Source organism: Malaya genurostris, chromosome 1 (assembly GCF_030247185.1).
Source record: "Malaya genurostris strain Urasoe2022 chromosome 1, Malgen_1.1, whole genome shotgun sequence".
Taxonomy (NCBI): Eukaryota; Metazoa; Arthropoda; class Insecta; order Diptera; family Culicidae; genus Malaya; species Malaya genurostris.
In genome coordinates, this window is record NC_080570.1 from 48,081,933 (window position 1) to 48,106,838 (window position 24,906).

Below are 24,906 nucleotides of genomic sequence, written 5' to 3' on the forward strand. Positions count from 1 at the left end.
TCTCATCCGTAATGCTGGCAACAACTCAAAACGGTTGAAGCGAAATGATGACAGTTTCGTTCTCTTTGTATTGTGTTTGACAGGTCGTTTGCTCGTTTGGAACAAAGCTGTCATTCCAAACGAACAGCTGTCGTCACTCTGGTTCAAGGCACTCTAGTTGTCTCTAATGTCGCTTGCAATTTGAGAAAACTTGGCAACCTTGCGATACGAAATGAGATGAAAACAAAGCGCAATCAAGTGAATTAAGTGCAAACTTTCATATTATATTTTGGAAGATTTTGTATTGTCTAGTGGCTAATTTTAGAAATTTTCAATCGTTGATTACACAAGTGAAAAGTGAACATTGCTAATTATGATGTCATCCATCATTGAATAGTGGTGTAATTTTGTAAAATAGTGATCACGTTTTGAGACGAATCAATTAGTAAATATTCAGACACATGACGAACTGTTGAAATTGAGACGAAAATGTTTCTTAAATTGGAAAGTTATGATCGCTGAAGGATTTTAAACCATTTTTTTAAATGGGAAAGTGTAACAAAAACTTGTATAAATTTGTTTTAAAAATATTTCACACTTTGGTTCACGGTACGTTGAAACATATGATTTATGTGCAAAGCTATGAGATAAAGAGATGGGATGGAATTAGAAGCCCAGATGAAATATGGAGCCGTTATCCTAGGTTCTTCAAAAGTTTGTGAATCATTACTTGGCCAGTGCTATTTTTCATGACATGTTCGAAAAGTACACATGACCACTCAGCTTCACCTCATTTCTGACATGCTTCAAAAAATGTATCCCATTCTGTTTGATCCTTGAGAACTTCCACAATAGAATCTTCTCATTAGGCACTGTCATATTCTAACTGAGCCCAATGTTCCCGATGGCAATTTCACTCTTCTGCTACGCTGGCATGTAATCTAATTTTTTTTAAAGAGAGATAGAGAGAGAGAGAGAGAGAGAGAGAGAGAGTATCCTTGCCGGAAGGTAAATAATAACCCGCCTACACGAGGCTTTCGTTTGTCACGTGATATCGCATTTTGATCATCTTTGTCCCATCGGCACCCATCGTTGACCTTATTTCCACTGCCGGGAATGGTCTGCCGTGACGACATTCTTCATCTTTTTATTGCTGGATTAAAAGAATGGTGGCTATTCATGCGATGGATTCCTTTTGTCTTGTTGAGAAGGTGTTTTTATTAGAAAAAAAGACCTGTTTGTGATGTACGTGTTATTCAAAAATATACTCACTCAATACTGCTGTTTTATAGAAAGCTTCTCTCTACTGCTTGTATGATCTATAATTGTTATTTTTCGTTTACCTTGTAATGTACCATGCATTTTAGGGGGGTATATTGAGAGGAAATGGTTTCTGTCATTTGTTTTTTTGTTATATTTAATCAACCGAACAATAATCTAACGATAAATTTTCTTTATTTCCCGCTTTCCAGTGCTAAAAGATGAACCGGATGATCTAACCCATCTGGCACCGACGGCAGGCGACGCCTGTATCCCATTGGAAGAAACTGGTCCCTTCTTCAATGACATATTCGACGATTTCATGATTCCGGACAGCTACCGATCGCTGCTCCAGGAGGAACTGAACTCTCTGGACAGTAGCGAGCACCGGCTCGGCTCGTCCAGCAGTATATCGGTTCCGTCGGCGGTTTCGCCAATCACACTCAATGGCACTACCATCACGATGGTAAGCCATCACAACAGTAATAACAGTAATACCACCAGTAGTCCGTTGTCGTCACATTCGTCGATTAACGCCGCCGCCACATCACCATCGCCATCGACACTCTCGTCCGCGTCATCATCGTCGCTGTCCACGACCAGCTCTCCGCTAAATGTGTCCGCCGGATCGCCAAGCGGAACATCCGGCATCGGAACGGCTTCCTCGCTGGGCTCGGCATCGCAGAATTCTTCCATCAGTCAGAACTGCCATACCGTCGATGCCAGTAGTAATGATCCGTTCATCAACTACCGGGATGAGATCTGCGAGAACAGTCACTCGCCGCATTTACTGTCGCCCGGTCTGTCGAAGGTTGGTATCCATTTTGCTTCTTTTTACCGAATAAAACAGCTAGATTAGGGAACAATAATTTGCTTTTCGGATGAATCGCTTCGGGTAAAATGTCAGCCCTGGTGACAGACCACTCCTCGTTGAAATTTATCGGTCAGTCGGCCGGGGCTTTGCGTAAAGTGTACTCATCAATTTGGGAAGAAAAGGGTTGACAGTATAGTAATTAGACACTTTATCCTTGCCGTCCGACCATCGACAGCGTCACCGTCACCGCCTTCCCCTGGATGTCGTCGTCGTCGTTGTCTTATTGTTCAATAACAACTCTGATAACTTGCCACACCTACGCGTAGTTTCCGGTTGGCGTAAGTGCTCTGCTATTGTTGTTGTTTTGTAGCCCAGCCACACTGCCGGGAAACAAGAGCTTACATAAGTACGGAGGGGGGCTTAAGTGGGAAAAGTTTGCAGTAGGAAAATCGCGTTTCCATGCGAGTGTTAATCAACCTTAATGGTGATAGTATCAAAACCGGAGCTGAGGTGGATCACAATCCTAGGGTTTCGTGTAGGATTAGAACTTACTTCTCGCGCCCGAGTATAATCAGGCAAATTTTGCTTGGGTGTGGGATGTCACAGATTATAATCATTTGATTTCGTGAAGACTTTAATGTATTATTAAAAAGTTCGAAAGTGTTATGAGTAAAACGGAGAAAAGTTGTTAATAAATTTTCGTATACGATAAAGTTTGAAAAATAAAACAAATGTTTTCTCATTGTAACTACAAATAGCTTGCCAAACAATTTTTATTGGCGAATCGCTTGAAAACATAGAAAACAATGCTTAAAATTTATGTTTATAAGAGAATATAAACATTCAACACATTCATTACACTTCATCTGGATTCCTTCTATGTGATCCTTGACAGTAAAGCTCTTTAAAGTCGACTACAAATCATTCGATGATTTCTACCCTCTGCCTAAAGACTCAGATCGTCTCAGAATAGAGATTTCTTATAACAAACAGGGTAGATTTGGGAGATCATAGGTAAACATATTGCATAGAATTGGAGCCACGATTGAACCTTGATGAATCGTACGGAGAGCGATTCAGATTTACAATACTGACAGCTAACCTGAAGAGTACGATCAGCTAAATAATTTAGAATAATATTAATCACATCAATCAGAAACTGGAAATCGGACATGTTTGCTATTAAATATTTGTGCCAAACACTGTCCAAAGCCTTTTCTACATCTAGTAAAGTAACTCCAGTGGATATACAAAAATATTTATTAGCTTTTATTATATTTATATTCTACACACTTCGAAAAAAAAATGCTGTTTTACATAAATGGATCGTCACGCAAGTTTACATGTAATATTGTGTGATTGAAAAATTGCATGACATAAAATAAATAAAAAACATACTGATAGCGACCACGATGACTTGAACCGAGAATCTTTGGATCACAAAGTTGACCCGCTAATCGACTGTTCCACAGAAGCACACATCTGCTTGCCTGCTAGATGGTGCATATAAATTCATACAGTCGCACATTAGGTTTTTATGAATTGCATCGTAAGGATTAGGGCATCTGTAGTCTTTAATTGTTTTTTGTGAGTAACGAGTTAAATAGTAGTTGAATATTGGAGTCATTTATATGAGATATCAACTTACTAAGATCTTTTTTTCTTGACAAAAGATTATTAATAGATACTAGTAAACTAATTTCACGATAACTGAATATTTATGCTAGGTTTTATAAGATTTAGATAAAAAACTAATTGCTTCAGGGTATGTTCATCTATTAGGGAATTAAGCCAATGAAAGAAACTTGCTAAACATTTTTACCCGGAGTCTCAAGAGAATTTCAGAGAGATTTTTGATATGAATATGAAATATTTCACCAATTATTTCTAAACAACCCAACGTGTTTCTGTGCTGTGAGAAACCCTTCTAAAATTGAGAATGTGAACTGATAACTCATGTAGACTTTGACTCAGACATCTCATAATTTGATTTTTCAATACAATCATCGGTACAAGACGGCAGACGAATTTGGATGATAAGTCAATTATTAGGAAACATAAAATCATACCGCCAGCAGTTGGTATGATTTTATGTTTCCTAATGATTGACTTTTCATATCATCCAAATTTGCCTGTCGTCTTGTACCAATGATTATGTTGAAAGATCAAATTATAAGATGAGCTGAGTCAAAGTCTACATTAGTTATCAGTTCACTAGAAATGGGGATTTTGGTCAGTTAGGACCAAATCAATTTTAAAAGGGTTTCTCACAACATAGAAACACGTTGGGTTGTTTGGAAATAAAACCTAATGGTAACTAGCAGCGAGATGGTTGTGAAGTATGCGGCCTTTTCGATTACTTTGTCGGTTAGTCTGTTCGGAATGCTAGCATTTTAAACGGCTATGACAGAATACTTAGCTCTTCTTGTGAGTTTTTTCGCGACAAAATCTGGACAGATCAAATTTGAAATGAAACAATTTGCTGTTTACTCATTCCAAGATGCCTTTTTTATTCGTTTAATCGTGCATTATTAGGATTTAAAGCTAATTACAGTTACTTAGTTAGGCTGCATGAAGAAACTACGAGCTTTTGAGTTTACTACAGCAATCTGTTTTTGTCCAATTTTTTTAAAATTTTTCTATTATTGTAGGTCGTTTATATTGATAAAAGAGTTCTTTCTTCACGAGAGCCGCTCGATAGGTGGCAACTCTGGGCAGTTAAGTGGATTCGCTTCTTTCGGTACTACTTGGACTCCATTCGCTTCAAACAGTTCCAAAACTCCTTGGCGTAGTGAAAAGATGCCAAATCAGGTCAGAATAGCTACTTCTGTAGGCGTTCTTCACGGTATATTTCCTTGTTTACCGTTCCGTTAGAGATGAAGCTTCGGCTTGCTTGACCACAGCTACATATTGCCTGCCAAACCAAATATTTTTTGGGAAAAACAGCCTTTCTTCACCGTCTTGAAATGCATTCCTACGCAGTTCCGTTGCATTACAGTTTAACAACATCGTCGAATATTCTCGATACAACCTGCGAGCCCGGGTTTTAGCTTTACATTCTGTTTATCATTATGGTTCGGTACAGTTTTCACCATGAACCACATCATTCCTTGCCGGTGTTTGAAAGTATGCATGAAAGTGGGAGATATTTTTATTTTCTTAGCTACAGTACGTACCGAAAGATCTGGTCTTTTCTGCAATATTTGCTTCACCTTGTCAAACGTGTATCAAAAAATTTCTTTATGACAATTTTTCTTACTGACAGAACCGGATTTTAATTGCGACACAATTGCTTTTCGCACTTGCTCTTATTTCGATGCTTCGATCTAAAAAATTTGTAGTATCATTAAAAATGGAATTTACACAATGAACAGACATACGTTCATTAGTCTGTGAAATATTTCACGCGTTGATGAAATATTTTCAGAGATAAACGTATTCAGGGGTGTCCAGATTTTGTCGCAAAAAAAAACACATTCGCCAACATAGTCTCCTTCGAGAGCACCACGATCAGTTCAGCGCTTTCTTCTCTAGAACGATTTATCTTCTAACCAGCGTTTGTTTTTAAGCGACGACTTCCTCCTTGGAGTAGAATCTTTCTTTGTTTGAGACCTGCAATCATATGATCGTCGTTGTGGGCCATATCCGGGGAATATGATGGGTGCGGCTGCAATTCAAAGTCTAATTCATGCAATTTCGCCCTGAACATGCCGCATTTTCTTGGTGAAAAGCACACTTTGCTACACTGTTTGTAGTATTGTTTTTTCATGACATTGAATGAACAAAATTCCAATGGCATCTCAAAATACTATTGCCATAACCTTACCGTTCCGTACTATTGCCATAACCACCGTCCGTTTTTTTTTTGGATCATAGAGGTTTTAACCTTAAAGTCATTCGCCTCTTCGGGTCAGAAGAACTTTCTAACCGTCCGTTCTCACCGATTGCATTCCACTCGGTTGACGATCCAGGTCTCGTCCATTGTAACATATTGATACAAAAAATCCGGTTTCTGCGCCGAAACAACTCCAAACAGCGTTGGGAATCAACAACACGTTGTCGTTTTTGGCGTTCTTGATCCAACATAAGCAAACGCGGCACCTACTTTGATAACAGCTTCCTCATAGATAAATGCTCATGTCAAATAGCGTTCGCACTATCGTATGATATTTTTAAAATGTCAGCTCTGTCACGCAATTTTGATTTAGGGGAAAGGTGGGTAATAGTGCGCGGTACAAATTAGTGCGCATCTCATTATGAGCTCCTGTTAATGTTTACCACTATTTACTTACAATAAATATTGAGATTTGACCCAATTAACTTTATTCGACTACATTCCCTATTAATTTTATACCAATACGACAGACGTAAATATAAAATCTGTCATTAGAAAATCAGCTTTATATTTATTTCTAAAAGAATCACTTTTTTTTGGTTTCGTAACAGCTTTTTGACCCAAACGAAGTTATCATCGAGTATTACGGAAAATTCTAGATTTACAGTTATTTTGTAGCGTTCATGCATGTGATCGTTCAGTTGAGGATATTGAAAAACAAGGATTCATGTTTCCGTAGACGTGTTTATGATTTTGATAAAAGTAATATTTTATTTGTAATACTTCAAAAAGCACCTCTCCCCAACGGTTTTCAAAAACGTAGTACGAGCACGTTTAAATTCAACGCTCCAGGGCATGATTTTATGTTTCCTAAAAATTGACTAATTATCATCCAAATTCGTCTGTCGTCTTGTACCAATAATTGTGTTGTCTGATCAAATTTCAAGATGGCCTGAGTCAAAAAGTCTACATGAGCTATCACTTCACTAAAAAATGGGGATTTCGGTCAGTTAGGACATTATCAATTTTGGAAGGGTTTCTCACCGCAATGAAACACGTTGGGTTGTTTGGAAATAAAACCTAATTGTCACCAGCAGCGAGATGATTGTGAAGTAAGCGGCTATGACAGAATATTCAGCTCGATATCTTGTGAGTTTTGTCGTGACAAAATCTGGACAGATCAAAATAAATAATTGTTTTTTATATGATAGAGTCCCCGTAGAACTTTTCAAACTATTGCTGAGCTAACACTAAAAAAACAATGATAAATAATCACAAAAAAATCGAAACCTATGTTTTGAGAATATCAAGACTTTAAGTGACTTAAATCAATGTAACTCGGAGACCAAACATCAGAATGTCCTAATATTCTGACAGGTATCTTTTAAAGGTCAGGTGCTCATGAAACATAATATGAAAATTTTGTTGGCAACGTCATCTAGGTATCAGTCACGTATGTTCATATGACATTTTTTGTTCCACTTCCGAGGCTTTAGAACCGACGACAATGCATTAGGTTGGTACCGTTTACAATATTCCCACCCAACTTGTACGTGGAACATAAAACACACTTTTTCAAATATTTGTTCATTTCATTCCAATTGAAGTGTATTAGAAGAATTACCTGTATGATGGCCTATTAATATCAATAAAAAAATAGTAATTCTTCTAGTTTCATCAGTAATTTGTATTGCAATAGACTCCTGGTTTGAAAAAGTTTTAAGAAAGAAATAGCCTTACGAAGGCTAATTTTTTTTAAGACAAGATTGGCTCGGAATATAATTTTTTCAGGAGTCGAGAGCAATTCTACTCGACTATTGATTCATTTCGTTCTTCACAAAATTATATGACAAGTTCTCTATAAGACATTCATGATTTTCTTCCCTGTAACGATTGGTTTAATCAACATTTCAGTAATCATCAAATAACGAATCGGAATTCCGCGTTTAGTTGCAACCATTTGAATGTCGATGGAGAAACCCACAGTCGTCGTGACCTCAACGAACTTCGGACTCAATAGCTGGCAATTAGAATTCCAATGCCGTCGTGCCGAATCTAATCGATAATGCGCGTCAAGGTTGACGCGGAGAGTTCGATATCCGCTGTACCTTGCCTAATCAAAACCAGGACTTCAATTTACATAATCGAACACTTGCTTGCTCGCTAACTTATAAGAAGGAAAAAAATCACATTAACTGCAGCAACTCGGTCAGCTTCATAGTGCATAGTTAGTAAAAAAAAAAGGTAAAACAATAACAACACTATCGAAGTTGCTAATCGATGGTTACCGTCGAAGCAGTTCGCAAATACTTGCCAACGGTAATGTAAGCCTTAAAAACTAACAACTACAGCGTAGTGAGGAGATATTTAGATCTCGAGGGTGTCATTGTATGTTGCATAGCTGCGCCGCCTGTGTGAGTAGATGCGATAATTATGTCTAATTTTTATCGTCCGACCAATTAAAACTGATGGAGACATAACGAAGTTAAAATTAATGCCTAATACAGTTTACCATTGCGGCTTGACCCCCCCGCCTAATGTGAGGTCCCTGGTAAACATGCTTCCTTTTGAGGCGGATAATGGATTCATTTTCATAATTGAATAAATGTAATCGATGAAAAATGTCGAATAATCATTTGACTCGCAGGCAACTAAGCCAGTTTTGAGATTTGCGAATCCAAAGCTGTCCGGCGATGTGGCGATATTTAGAAACTACTTCAGCAGGTTTGCACGGCTAGAACGCTAACTAATTAACGACGTTCGTTCTACGTAAATAATTCTATCCAAACAACACGAGGCCGCCAACTAGCTGATGCAGTCAGTTGCCTTTTAGATGTACTTTTTTTGCAGTACTCAGGTCACCACACGCACTGCACAAACACACACGCACACACACTCACGCTATCGTTATCAAACTGCCATAAATTTGTAAACAAACTTATTGGGCTTCACCGCCGTGGCCGAAGATAAGGTTTGTGTGTGTCTTTTTTTAGATAAACAATCGACAAGTTTGAACCCCGCTGAATTGTCCCGGGATTATGGTCTTGCTGATGCTGACATCCGGTTTTGGCAGTGTGGAATTCACGCGAGATACCGTGAGATTCCATCGCTTTGTCGCTATATCTATTTAGAGTGGTCCGGCTGTCATGCGGCTCACGTATGGAGGTGGCGTGAGAACTGATTTATCATCTATACAGCGTTCGTACTGTTGATGGTCCTTTTCTGTTCAGTTGTCAATATTTTTACCAACCATTACCTTTCCCATTGTTCGATTATACTGCACTTACCTAGGCTTCCAGATTCGACTAAAGTGCCGAGTAACAATCTCGTACTTCCTTCCCTTCAAAATTTATTAGACCTTCATCAATGCACTGCCAGCACGGAAGTTAACAAAAACATCTCTTCTAACTTCAGCTCAGCTTGACATTCCTGATTATCGGCAGCACACCCAGTCACGTGTCGCTATCTCGTGCTGACGACCGTGAAACAATCTTCATTTTCTTGTTTCTTGCTTTTGTAGTCACTGTGGATTGCACTCATCTCTATCATCACTATCTCGAAGCATTTTGCTGTACTCCGCTAAAAATGCACTGCGAACTAACGGCTCTTAGTGACGTTAGTGTACAATCTTATCGCATACGATGCTGAATCTAAGACTAGAAAGCGGCGCCCGTTGATGTAAACATGAACTAGTTCATTGCAAAAACACTATCAAGCTGGTGCCAGAATGGAATCAGTAACTTTCATCTAACTGGTCTAGGTTTTTCTAGAACCGACCTTAAGTCAATAATTGAAATTTTTAAAATAATTGAATATACAAAACGGAAACAGATGAAAGATGGAGAAAATAGTGAAGTGAAACATGCAAAAATCTTTTTCCCAATTTCGAAACTTCTTCAATCCGGGGAAATGCTCTGCCAATTGAGCCATGCCCTGGATATGTGTAGAGAACAAAATGAAAAATAAAAATACTGTACTCACTGCTCTTGGTGAGGTTTAGTTTCTAAAACTTACCTCATAGTGGTCTACAGTCTTTAAGAAACTTTTTATCTAGTATCCAGTATTCCAGTGAAGAAAATTTGGAATTTTATCTATTTCCTTAATTGTCATTTCGTATTTTGTTCGTTCAAGATAAACACGAATACAAGGTAAAAATGGAGCTAAAGAGTACTACAATTCGTAGCAGTTTTACAAGTCATTAAATTTAAATTAAATTAAATTAGATTGAAACTCGGACCTCGATCGTCTGACAACGTAGATCTTCTAATAAGATGATAACTGGTATAACTAAAGGGTGAACACGAAACTTCTGTAACACAGTCGGTTTAGTCTGAAATCCCATGTATTTGTTAGATGGAAACCAAATTTTGTGAGAAAATTTAGTAGATATTTAAGTTTTACTTGACAAACAATAGATATTGATCTAGATCTATGATCTATTGGAGGTTGTTTGCTAAAAGTTTCGACAACCTAATGTACTTTTTCCTTGTTCTCTCTAAGTCCCCATTCAATCGTGGCTCATTAGGTTCCAATTGAACGTTGCTCAGAGAAGGTCGAAGGATTCCTATTTTTGGAGACATAATGCTTACTCATGTCATTCCAGCGAGCTGTTAGAATAGGGGCAAGGAACTAAATCCACCATTTTGCCTTTCTCACATAGTAAGATTGTGAAATTACTAAGCAAACCGAGAACCGATCACGGAAGATCGATAAAAATGTATCCTATCCGGTCATAATATAAGTAAAAATTAAAGAGAAAATTGGAAGGGTGTTTTTTTAACCTATTTAAATTAGTCTTAAAAATACCTTCAAAAAACTCAAAAACATGCCATAACTCTTGAACGCCCTTATGTATCAACATACTTCTTTTAGCAAAATAATAGTATCAAATTAGTCCTACAAGTGTTCCATACATTGTCCATTCGAGAAATGAGACACACAAAAACTACAGCCGAAAATAGATTTTTAGCATAATAATTAGTTCAACTTTTCCATAGAAAATTTAGAACAAAAAAGTGATTTTTCTGGAGCCACCCTATTTTTACTCGGGAAAATTGATGTAACTCGATCAAATGGAAAGCTAGGGAGGTGCTTTTTCTGCAAAGTTACTCAAAATAAAATTTCCTACAACTTTATTGTACAATAAATTGCTTAGCGGTTCAAATTGAACTGCCGAGTTTAGCACTAAGCAGTTCAATTTGAACTGCTCTGCACTGATGAGTCAAAGACGCAACGTAAAATTTAAAAAAAAAAACGGTTATGTGCCCTAGCACAAAATTTGGCTAACCCCTAAATGACCAAACCTGCATCGGCCAGAAATAGTCGAAAACACGTTTTCGTTCGGCACGTAAGAAAAGACATTGCACTCCGTTGCAAAACAAAAAGTGTTATCTGTTGACTAGGAAAAGGAAACGATATTCTAATAATGCTTGTAGTAATCAATCAAACTTATATTTTAAAAAGTTGAATTCGTTGAAGATTCGTATGAAAAAATCAACTATTGGGAATTGCTTTACTTTTAGTGCGTAAATTGGCCAGAGCTTCTGGTAGAAGATGTCTATCCTTTTAGTTGATTCAGTGCGAGACGATCATAGGTTGTGAGTATCGTCCGCAACTTGAAATTCGGAACAGCCGGTCGCAGCTAGAGGGTTTTTTTTTCAACTTTTATCTAGGTTTATGTGTTTGTTGGGCTTACCCAAAGTCAGCTCATAGGGGGACACTCAATTTTAATTCAGTCACAGAGAACAGATATACAGGCTATAAACTGTGTGTAAAATTTGCTCAATCTGCATGGCGAACACTTGCAGATGTCACCACGATCGACTCGAGGTGCCACCACGATTTGGGTACCGCTTTCACATGAGACACAATTTTGGGTGCAACATTCTCATCACGCTAGATTTTCGTTTTGCTGTTGGTTAAAATGACAAGTTTGTTTTTGTTTTATTCCGATTGAATTCTCGTGTGAATCATGCGACATGGAAAAAAGTTGCCTCTAACACTTAGGGAAATTGTGTGATAAGTGTTAAAACTGTTGTAGTTGGAATAGGATTTTGTTATCGTTCCGGAACGTAGTGGAACCACCCATCTGACACCGGTATGTGAGCACCAGCCATTTGAAAGTATACCGATTACGTTGTGCCCCTCGCGTTTCGAGCCCCAAACACTGCGATGTTTTGATACTCATCGCGACTCTCAAATTGTGAAAATTATCTCCACTTGATGACCCAAAACATTGTCTGCTGTATTTTAGGTAAACCGACAAGTTATTGTGAGAGAGCCGACCAAAAATTCACTAATTTTCGTGCACTAAACAAGGTAAACGCGTAAAACAAATGTATTACTGTTTGTTTGTTTACGTTGCAATCAGCTGATTTTGAAGTTCCGATTTTGATCTCATCAAGATGGCGTCGTGACAGGAGGCTGAGTGGAACGTGTTGAAAGATCGCGACAAATAGTCAAGTAGTTTCCAACGTATAGCAAATTTGGAATTTATACAGGATTTTGAAAAATTTAGTTCGATTGTGTATATATCTGTTATCTGTGATTCAGCGTTAGGGAAGTCGGATTTACCCAAAAGAACAATTACAGATGCGATGTTAAATCCACTTGAATGGTTTGGAACGGAGATTGTGTTTGATTTAATTCGATATTTTTATTTTTCTAATGGAATTTGATATATTATTCTGCGATATAACCTTAGGGCTCAATAATCAATTGTGCGAAATTACCCTGACCGCAAAAAACATCAAGAAACTAAACTTTGGTACAATTAATAGTAAATAAGATGATGCTTCCACAGTTATTTCTAAATGCAATGCATCCTACTAGATTTTCATTTCGATAAAAGACATACATATTCTATACCAAAAGATGGGGACTAGGTCAACTGTAATATTCTCCGAAGCCACCATTTCTGTGAACTACCGATGTAAATAATTAATATCATGCTTTCAGTAAACCAAGAAATGTTGTATTGCATTAGTTACATTCCAAGTCTAGGTTGCATATAATAATTACTGTAGCATAAATAGTCGGAAAAAATGATGCTATTTCACTTCTGTCAGTGGCCTAGTTTTGCCAGTTCACTCGCCAGGGGGCTCCGAGCCTCGATGTATTTGCACACTAATTTCGCTCACGTTCAGGATCCAGCAGTAGTCCATAGCCTTACCCGAAACGCCATGCTGGGTCACTCTTACTCGTTTGCGGGCTCCGATCGGTGCGTTTGTCTAGCCTGGCTCGTCATGTATGGGAGGAAGCAAAGAAAGGAAAAAGTTGCGTGAAAATGAAACTACATCAGAAAAAGAAAAAGATGCCAATAAAGGCACGTGAATGCCATAAATGAAACAGGCATTGAGTTCTCTCTGGCAAAGAGGGGAAACGGCGGAGAACGAAAGAACAAAACTTAATTCAATATTCGGTCTGCATAAAACAGGATGTTGTTAAGCCTTTTATGGACAGATAAAATTCTAGTTTTTGTAGGATGGTTGTGATTGCTTTCCGATAAGCATCACAAGTACCATAACGGGTTTCAGTTGAGCTCCGTCGTTCCGAATCTAGCTGTTTACCAATTCGTCATTAGTTTTTCATGAACATAACCTCATTAATCATGCTTTTTTTCTCTTCATTCTATCCAGAGCCCCGAGGGAAGCAGTATACCGTCCCTGTGCAGTCCGAACGGATCCGGCTGCCCAGAAGATGAGCTTGCATTTATGACACTTAACATGGACGATGATTTAGACCTGTCGATGCGGGCTCCGTACATATCGATGAGCGAAGTAGACGACCTTCCGCTTCTGACGTCGGACGATTTGATGTGGGGCTCGACCACATCATCAGTCAACAGAGGAATCGATACCGGTAAATATCTGTTCAAACAGGAACTCACTACTGGCTTGCTGCAGCAACAGGAAAATGCCACAGTCGGAAAATCCGTCGGTACAGTCAATCGAACGCATCTGGGCACCAATAGCGGCAGCTCCAATAGTCTCAACAACAATAACGAAAACAACTGCAATATCGGGAACAAAATCATTGACTCCAGTCTGGCCGCATTACTGTGCGGTAATGTTATCAACATACAACCGGTAACGATCCAGCCGAATAACAATGCGCAGATATCAATACAAGGGCAACAGCAACAGACGCAGAGCATGCCGGTGGAAGTGCCGACACAGCAACGGGAAACAGTCGGCGAGAAAAAGATCAAGCTCATTGAGTCGAATATGGTGCATCCAATGGTAGTGATCGGACCAGGATTTAAATCCAGTAAGTCGCTTGGGACGAAGGAATGGAACTGGTGCTTTTGCTGTTGAACAACGGAAGTTGATTTGCTTTTTCGGTGGCCTAACCCTTTTCAAATCCAATCTGTTAATCCGTAACCTCTGTCCCAACATTGTAAAATACTTTCACAAAAGCGTCACACTCTAACAGTTTCTTATAGGACGCCACAATTCCGTTCATTAACGATGTTCCGTGAGACAAAAAAATCGTCTATTCCTTCACAACAATCACTATTTACTAGGTATGCGCTTTTCACCAATCCGAGTCCACTTCACCCACGCGTACCCAGATTGAAACGAGACATCGACCCACCATTCCGTTTGTCCAACGACAAAATTTCAGTGTGAACGATCTCTTCTTTTCTTTCCACGTTTGACTACTACTACAAGTTGTTTTTGATGTTTTCCTTACTAAAAATAGCTTCGCCGTATCCAATTCGGTAACGAGCAATGTTCTGACAGAAATCAAAAGCACTCTCGGCTTGCTTCTATATACTATCGAGTAGTCTATTTTTAGGCCACTTCAAAACACTGCTTTCCACTTCGCCGCCTAGCGACCAGTTCCAAGAACCAACCGGCCCCACATTTTCCGTTTTCAAAATAAAAAGCAAGTTGTTGATTTGAGTGCAGAACATTTTGATTCACGATTTTCTTCGACTCAATTTTAGGTAACACCATCGAAACCTGGACCATGAACGATCTGCTACAGCTGAATGGAGCCAACAGAAATGGTCTGACGGGAACATTGATACCGGCCAACAATCCGAACGTGATCGCATCTATGGTATCGAAGAAAAACTCCACCAACAGCAATAATACCTCAACCACGAACAAACGTTCGCTGGCATCCTCGGAAAGTGGCACCGACAACACGAGCAAACGTGTCAAATCAATCACCTCAGTCTCTACCATTCAGCAGCAATCTCCGACATCCTCACCGCAGCTTCTGCAACAGTTGATGGCCCCGTCACCGGTTCCAGCCAAATCAAAGTCAAAGTCGAAAGCCGGAGCCGACCAAACCGAGCACCGGTGGCCCACCGGCAAACTAAGCGGCCTCCAGGAGCAGTCGTCCAATTCGGTTCTGATGAACCTACTCGTCAGTGGATGTGACGTAAGTGCAGGCTATACCTGCTTTCCGCGCCCCAGCAAGGCGGCCAAGGCCTAGCAGCCCCCCTGTCTGGCAGCTCCAGCGGGCGGTTTGGCCGTCCTGCGCAAAATTTTAGTCCCCGCGAAGCTTCATCTCGTTCGAAAGTGAGCAGAACCGGGTTTCCTCTCGAGTAATAATCAGATTATTAAACAAAAAAAAGTTATAGATTTACAACCATCTTGTCTAATTAGGTGTAAAGAGACTAAACCATTACTGTGATAGTTGTTATAATTATAGTTTTAACTCGTTGAAACAAAAAAGTCATCATCATCATTATTGTTAAACGAAACAGAACGAGGGAAATTATTTAAACAACACACTCTAAGTATGTTATGTTTTTTAGTTATTGCATAAAAAAGAAGCCTCTTATATTTCGTATATAGTAACGATTAATTGCGAAACTAGATACAAAATTTTTTTTTCGGAAAAATAAAATTTGTTAACGTGAAAGTGAAAAACCAACCAACAAACGCTCGTATCGTTTTATTTTTTGCTGTCCTTTTTGTCGTCTGCCACCAAACGTTTATCATTGTTTCTCGTTAAACAACAGTCGAATCAATGTCAAGACATTGCAGTCTTTTGCTTTCTGTTTGTAATACGAAAAGAAAAAAAATTATGTAAAAAAAATTGTCATTATAAAAACGAACAAACAAACAAACAAAAAAAAACGAACAAACAAAGCCTTGGTCCTTCCTCTAGAGGAGCATCAGGGGAACGGGACCACTGCGCGGCGTTTCAGTCGTTGAGCCCCCCGATGGTACAAATCAAACTATTACAAAGAAACGAACAAGCAAAGCTAACTCATTCAAACGTTGCAGGATAAGTTGTAAAAAGTAAACAAATCGAGTAGGATCGCTCTCTAAGCTGGCGTAAGCTTTGTACAAAAGAAGAAAAAAACTAACAAAATGATCAGTTACTGTTGACGCCAAGCTCTTCGTGGAGGAATACTCCAAACTGAAACTTTTGCTTACACTGACACACCTTCTCTCGGAGGAGACCAAATGCATCCCATTGGATTTTGGGCCCCCCAAATCGGGTGAGATTCGTTGTTCATTGTTAGTGAGGATAGTGAGGCGTACCAAACAAAACAAACCGATAGCAGTGACGGGTATCTTTGAAATGTCATTTTTAATACAATAGTAGATAAAATGAAAACTGTGTCAGATGATCACTGGGTTGTTTTTTGTTGCATCCACCAAAACCCACTGAACAAAAAACACGGAAACGATGAAAAATTTTCCAAATATAGTTTGATCTTCGCAAAAGATAAAACTAACTTTTCTTATGAATAAGGCTTCAAGTGGCTCTGCATAATGCATTCGATCTTTTGCAAAACTCCAAACCACGAAAAAATCATGTAAATTTACGTCTCTCTAGATGCATATAAAAGCGTTGCAATTCACTTAAATTTACACAGGAAAGCATGAAAAAAGACACAAAATTAATTTTTATATGATAATAGTTTAGCTAATAGAAAATCGACATGCTTGAATTTACATAAGCTATAAGTTTCATTTTTTCTAACAGTGTAGTCCGGAGTCCTTACATGCTCCGGACTACACAGCTCCACTTAATTATAACTTTTACATGCTGATAGATGTAATATTCTGTCTAAATCCAAGAAATTACGGCATGCGTCGAGTATAAGTTTCATTTTTTCTAAGAGTCCTTTTCCCATACTCCTACAGAAGTAATATGCACTCTTAGAAAAAATGAAATTTACGCTTGACGTAAATTCAAGAATACCGTGATTCCTTCTATAAAATGTTCGTGTATGTATCGATGTAAACTAAATTAACTGTGAAGTTAATGATATTACGTATCTTTACATGTTTTGCATTATAAATGTACGCTCCTTTTATGTGCATCTATAAAGATGTAAATTTACACGATTTTTTCTAAGTGTGCGATTTTACCAGACCCTGTCAGCTTGGAGTGAAATCAAGCTTCAGTTCAGCAACGCCATTGCACGACATCACATTGAACATATCATTTCAATTGTATGGGTGCGCAGTACTGCTTTTTTCGCGCGCACGAATTTGACATTTCACGTACTTGTATGTACAAGATTCAATGCGGACTCGCCTGAGGACGCCATGCTCGCAAAAAAGGATGTCGCCAATGATTTGTTCGTGAAATGTGAGAGCTGGATATCTTGCTAATATGATGTCTTTGGTTTTACACGAACATGACATAACGTAATTTAGTTTTTTGACGTAACTGCTAACCTCTATTTAACATATTTGACAATTCAGCAGTGTTAAAATCAAATCAGCAGTATTGTTTACATGTTCGCAAGACAACTTGGTTTACCAAAGACAAAGTTCATGGAGGCAGAACAGCTGTATTAGGTTTTACACAAACATGACATAACCTCACAAAATGAACAGAATTAACTTTTTTTGACAGTCGACGTGTATTTGTTTACAATTTAAAAGTTCATCAGAGGTTCATCGTTTGAATTTAAAAATTGCCTCACACTAAACAGATTTATACAAATATCGCTCCTTGATGCTGGAAACACATACAGGGCAATTTATTTAGTTCTTTTCACTGTGGAACACGTTTTTAACAGGCACTTTATCGTCATTTTTCAATTTTTTATTTACAGTCGCAAAACAAAACAAACAAACGGCAACTGTCAAAAAATGAATTGGATTCATCGAAAGTTCATTTGTGTCGTCATCGTGCAAAACCTAATTGTCAAAGATGAATGCTTGTTCATTGTTTGAGTAAGTTTTGCACGAACATGACATAACCTCCCACAATTCACTGAGTGAACATCATTTGACAGCTAACGGTGGTTTGTTCACATGTTCATTCTGATTAGATTTTTTATCGTGACATCACAAATGAACAAGCATTCATCCTTGACAGACCAGCGGTACTAACGGTTACAAACAAGCCTAAACAAAGTCGAGGAACACATCTCAAACAATCACCTTTACACTTTACAACTAGTCACTTTTATTTAACAAATCTTTAAATCAAACCGAATTGAATCGTTAACAAATGTTTTTAAACTTTATTTAGACGAGATGAACCGTGAACCGTTTCATCCATCTATCAACAGACAAACAAAAGAAAACTCTATTTACAAACAGTACTGCTGAGCTGTCAAAATGTGTTCATTGAGGTTAGCAGTGACGATAAAAAAAGTACGGGTGTGTAATGTCAGAGACATAACTGGATGTCGTGAATACGAATAAAACTGACACGATTTCTTTAGACTTTCGAATTCGAATTGATAGCTGATCGATTGTGTGAATTGTGACATTTTTGACGTCGATTATCTCATTTCGGATTTGCATGTTTCATTGAAAGAAACTATCAATATGCTGTACAGGATTCATTTCTGTCTTTTAGAAGAACCAAATTGTGGAATTCTCTACGATATTTAGCACAGTTCGGAACATTTTTCTCGAGCGATCTTCGCACAGCGAAAAGTGCACGAAGCAAATCAAATTATTTTGGATTTTCACTAAGCTGATGATTTCTACCTTCGATTTGCAAAGAAGTAATCTTAATAGTTCTTTAGATAACATTTAGAGCCATTAGAACGGCTGATTTTATATAATGTTGTCCACTTTTCGTTTTCTTTCTCTCCAATGCAAACGAGCAGAAACTCTGTTACATGATACAAGTGCAGTGCCAAATGATGCGGAACTGGTTTAATGCGTCTTCTCGTCTTAAGAACCGGAAGGAATGAGAACTACGACCTGAGCGTTTGAGGTTTTTAATAACGCACATGCATTGAGTATGTAAACAAACCACTGATGGCTACTAATCTGGAACTGTATTCATGACGATTTAATTCGTGACGTCATCTTGTAACGAATCTGGTTCATCATAAGCAGCTACCGGTGGTTCGTTTACACTAAAAAATGCATATGATAAAAAGTGAACATATCTACAAAACACTGATAGCTGTCGAATGATGTTCATTCAGTTCATTTTTTAGAGGTTATGTCATTTTCGTGTAAAACCTAATAGTTGTATTGAAATGATTTTCTATAAAGAAATGTTAGATTTTCGAAGCAGAAATAGATCGTCACTTGCATAAAATATTCTTTTTTTCCTTTCATTTACGTGAGTAGACGTTTGTTTTTGTTTGTCACTAATAATGAACAACGCATTTCCCACAATACTTTGTACAGCTTCCGTACTTGCGATCGAACAAACTAAAATAATGACTCATCAATAAATGACATGGCTGAAATGAATTTAAAACCAAATCGCATTCTCGTAATAACCATGCACTCGATGCTATTAGGAACCTCATGAGAAATGTAGTATTAACTGTACAAAAAAAACCACCATCCCTAAATGCGACGAGAAAGCTCACGCTAGTAATAACCAATCAAACAATCGACTGTAAAATAACAAAATGAAAATCATATAACATATACGACTGAAACAATGTCAAGTGGCACTGCACTAACTGCGGAACATTAAAAGTGCAAATGCAATTGCCACTCAAATTATTTGCGGAGAAGACGAAGAAAAAGAAAGGATGTCGCGTCGTGCGGTTAATGCTGATTCATCCATAGAATGGGAGTTAATATCAAAGATCAACCACCAACAACATTCACGTGGGTGACGGGAACTAAACAAACGCCAAAAATCAAACTGCTGCATCAAGATAAACAAACAAACGAACGAACCACCGTACCCCAAACTATTCAAATGGCAAAAATACATCGACTGACTACGGTAATTACGTCTCCATCAGTGTGAACACGTGAATGCCAAGCACAGCAAATGAGCGATTTTTATTAGTTTTATTACCCCGCTCACACTACCACGTACCGAGCGCAAGTAAATTTTTCTACATACATACGACTAACATTACACTATATAATAAGCAAAGTGCATTCAATAAACTCGTACGATTACATGACCGCCGTACTGCGTTCTAGTGCTGTGCGGCGAGATTTGCTGAGATCACTGTGAAACTGGCGGGGAACGCATGGTAGCCTATCTGGCGAAGGGGAATTCAAATACACTGTTGTAACCATTGTTAGCTACATCTGGGGAACCGATGCCAAGTATTCCGTATTCTTCGCCTACCCCCTGGTACTCCACAGCATTATTGTCCACAAAACAACGGTGGGTGTGTCATCGCGTGACTTTTGCGCGAAATTGTGACACTGACCAGACCAGCCAACCGCAGGCAAATTTGTTTACGATGTCGTTACATAACGGCATCTAGGCTAGTTTATCATTCAGCAGCGCCAGGAATGCAAAGTCAGACTTTTTGGCTGCACAGGGAGAGGGACCCCAGTTGGAAGGGTTTAGTGTAGTTATTTATGTATTTCTTCAACTAAGTGGAAATCACAGTTTCGCGACACCTTCTGTCATTGACTGTTGGCAACATATTGATCTTGTTTTTTTCCTTATTTATTATCTTCTGATTATGAACGCAAGTAGTTTTAAATAGACAGTAGTCTTGATTGGATTGCTAGCATGAGCAAATTTGTCACTTCTGGCCGTGCTTCACGATATCTATCCTGTGCATATTCTTTTGGGAATTTTGAAGAAAAATAACTCCGGCTACTTCTGGCTGCTGCTGCATCCTGTCTGGGTTATCGGAATTCTTATCTCTTCATGTTTGTACTCTTGGAATATGACTCCATACTCGTACATCTGTTATTTTTCATATTCTATTTTACTTCCAAATAATGAGTTATCAATGCCCTGAGTTATTCCTACCATTCCTTCCTCAAAACTGCACACAATCAATTAGAAAATCTGTGACTTGTTAATGGACAAGAATATCCTCGGAAGATTTTTTTTTGTATCAAGATTTATGCACTGATAAAAAAACCATAGATTGCACAATTCACTGATTTTGAAATGCCAAACGACGAGTAAATTATCAGGCAGTTTAAAATGTAGTAGAAATTAACGCATGATCACGGATGTTTTGGATATAAATGATCATTTAACTTGACAGAGTTCTATTGGTCCCTGAAATTATCCAGATTTTGTGGTGGATTACTACATGAATTCATGATAAAATTATAGATCAAACTGAAATGACACAAGACACGATTCACACGTTATCTGTCAAAAACAGTGTTGCCAAAAAGATATCAGCAAAAAACACTTTTTATGTTTGCTTCAAAGTAATATTACTGAAAAAAAAAACATTGCATTCCGAGGGCCACTACTTATATTTCGGGAATGGCGACTAAAGCTTGCTTCAGATAAATTTGGAACAAAACCAATTGCCTCTATTTCAGTTATTAATTATTGAATTCAAGATCTTTTTTATACAAATGTAGCGTTTTCGTCATACTTTTAAGAAAAAATACGGATAAAATTTTTCGTCATGGTTTCGAAGGAATTCCCGAATTTTTCCTGTAACACGACTCATTAGGCGGCGCACAACTTCCTCGTCCATCGTTTTAACACATGGATCAATAAGTCCCGAGACTAACAATGGAAACAACATTTTTTTGCAATTTTTTTTATTCATCAACAAAATCACCTGTTAGGGTGATACAATGATTCCAACGTTTTTCCAATTTTTCAATACCATGTTTATAAAAAAATTTATCTTTCGCTTCAAAATAAGCTTCAGTTTCAGCGATGACCTCCTCATTTGAGCCAAATCTTTTTCCCTGGAGCATTTTTTTAAGATCAGCAAAGAGTCAGTAGTCACTGGGGGCTAAATCTGGCGAGTATGGGGGGTGGGGAAGCAGATCAAAGCCCAATTCGTTCAATTGTTTTCATCGACTTGTGGCAGTGTGCATTGCAGCAATCGCGGCACCCACTTGGAAAAAACCTTTTTCATGCTCAATTTTTCATGAAGGATAGTAAATACACTTCCATATGATATCTGTGTCATCTCAGCAATCTCACGGAGCTTCACTTTACGTTCTTTCATTGTAATTTTTGTCACTTCACTCACATTTTCCGGTGTACCGGCTTCCACAGGTCTACCCGAGCGTTCCGCGTCATTTGTGTCGGTACGACCACGTTTAAACTCGGCGAACCACCGACTTGCTTGGTGTTTTTACCCATTACAAAAACAATGTTTTATCAAAACACGAAACTCGGTTTTTTTCCATTTTTTAAACAAACTACAAAACGACTTTACTCCAACCTCGATAACTCAGCTGTTTCTGGTCGGATCGTCTTAAAATTTTGACCCGTTTCAAGCAAAGGTTAGTACTCTAAAAAGACGTGGTTACTGGTTTACTACGAGCGCCATCTCTGCTTTAGTCTCGGGACTTATTGATCCATGTGTTAGCTATCTTATTCCACCAGGTCGTCATCTGATTGATGTCTTTGTCAACCTTTCCCTTTGCCTTGAGTCTCCTCTTCATGATTGCCCAATATTTCGCAATAGGGCGAAACTGGGGGCAGTTGGGTGGGTTAAGGTTTTTCGGAACAAACTGGACCCCTTTCTTTGCATACCATTGTTGAACGACTTTGCTGCAATGACAGCTTGCCAAATCTGCCCAAAAAATTACGGGATGGTCGTAGGATCGAATGAACGGCAAAATTCGTTTTTGGAGACAATCTTTTTGGTATAGTTCCGATGTCGATGTCTTATTTGTAACGAAAACTTTTATTTTTTGCCACAGCTGCAAATGCCCTGCCAAATCATAAATTTTCTTGCGAATTTGTCGGCAAAAGCAACTTTAAATTTGACTGGAACATCCCCCCGAGCCGTTGCCAAGTAAAATTTTTGACCTGGGATTTGCCCGAAGTCAGCCTTGACATAGATTTCATCATTCATCAGAAGACACCCGTCGAACTGGGTCAGCACCTGGTCATATAGTTTCCGAGCATGAATTTTGACCACACTATTCTGTTTTATGGTACGATTTGGCTGTTTGCTAGCTCGATACGACTTGATTCCTTCCCGGAGTCGAGTTTTCCTCACAGTACTTTGGGTAGCACCGAAATTTCTGGCCAAATCACGGTCCGACAGATTAGGATTCCTCTTAATCGTCTTCAAAATCTTACCACGCAGTTTCCGGTCGACAGTTCTACCCCGATGATTGGCTTGAGGCTCCCGAATCGTCGTCAATTTTTCCTTATACCGTTTGATAACGCGCCATACGGTATCTCTGGTCAATTTCAGCTGTTTAGCTAGCCTAGATGCGGACCACAATGGATTTTCCAAATAACTGTGCACAATTTTTCCCCTTCTTTCGGCTTCCATGTTGATTGTTTACAAAGTACAGTCGATTTTCGGAATGTCAAAAATCATACGTGAAGCTGACAAAACTCCCGACACGTGGGCGCCAAGAACTTCCAAATCCGTCCACCAGGAGCGCCACAATATGAGCAAAAGTTTGTTCCAATTCTAAATGAGGCAAGCTTTAAGAACAAACATTTTTTAGGAAAAATGGCTTTATTGTTGTTCAAAGTATTCTCCATGATACACTTTTGCGTGCGTTCGAAGCAATCAGAAAAGCATTTTTGCCACTGTGAAGATGGTACCTCAAAAACATGGTTTTTGAATGCTTCAACTGCATCTTCTGGCTTCGAAAATCGTTGACCGAGCAATTTTTTCCTGATATACGGGAATAAAAAGAAATCATTGGGTGCCAAGTCAGGGCTATACGGTGGATGACCAATTAAATCGACGTTTTGGTCGGTCAAAAAGGCACTAGTTTGAGCTGATGTGTGAGAGCTCGCATTGTCATGATGGAGGATGATTCGTCTTCTCCTGTTCGTTTTGCGAATTTCTTCAAAGACTTCAGGCAAACAAATGCTTGTGTGTCATTCAAAATTGACAGTCTTACGTTGCTCCAACGGCACAGTTGCCACATGACCCGTTCTTCGGGAAAAAAAACAGACGACCATTTGCTTCGAAGTGGTTCGCGAACAACTTTTTTTGGATTTGGCTCGTCTTGGAACACCCACACAGTCGATTACTGTTTTGTTTCCGGCTCATACGTATATATCCATGATTCGTCACCTGTTAGGATCTTATATACCACTACTGCGGATAATCCCGGGTCTGCACGGCTTCCTAGCGTTGCAGAAGCTCTTGTCGAGAAAAATCGGTAGTCTTCCGTCCAGCCGAACCACCACGATTGTTATTTTTACAACACTACCTTGCACCAATCGACACGAGCCTCTTTTTGAGCGATTGTCAAATTGTGTGGGATCCATTGAGAACAATTTTTTTGTACGTCTAGGTGTTCATGGAATATTAAATGCACGCGCGTGTTACTAATGCCCAAGGATGCCTCACGGAATGTCACATGACGATTTTGCATTATCAGTTCAAGTACTGCATCAATGGTTTCTGACAAAACAACATACATATTTTGGACGATTTTCACGAAATTCGTCGTCGACCGAACTACGACCACGATTGAATTCACTATACCAACGATATACAGTGGTTTTTGCCTTTCTCATATAGAAAGGTTATGCAATCACTTGAAAAACCGACTAGTGAAAATTGGCCCGGAGGGCCAAGTGTCATACACCATTCGACTCAGTTCATCGAGCTGAGCAATGTCTGTGTGTGTGTGTGTGTGTGTGTGTGTGTGTGTGTGTGTGTGTGTGTGTGTGTGTATGTGTGTGTGTATGTGTCAAATAATCTCACTAGGTTTTC

General features: G+C 38.7%; 1 protein-coding gene across 2 annotated transcripts in view; it reads left to right on the forward strand.

Moving 5' to 3' along the window:
* LOC131438869 (protein similar) overlaps nt 1-24,906 on the forward strand; it is a 403,514-nt gene that overhangs the window by 351,608 nt on the left and 27,000 nt on the right. For both annotated transcript variants that reach the window (XM_058609248.1, XM_058609240.1), the window contains exons 8-10: nt 1,452-2,050; nt 13,526-14,156; nt 14,839-15,281. In XM_058609248.1, coding sequence (XP_058465231.1) covers nt 1,452-2,050; nt 13,526-14,156; nt 14,839-15,281 — 1,673 coding nt within the window. The remainder of the gene's footprint in view (nt 1-1,451; nt 2,051-13,525; nt 14,157-14,838; nt 15,282-24,906) is intronic.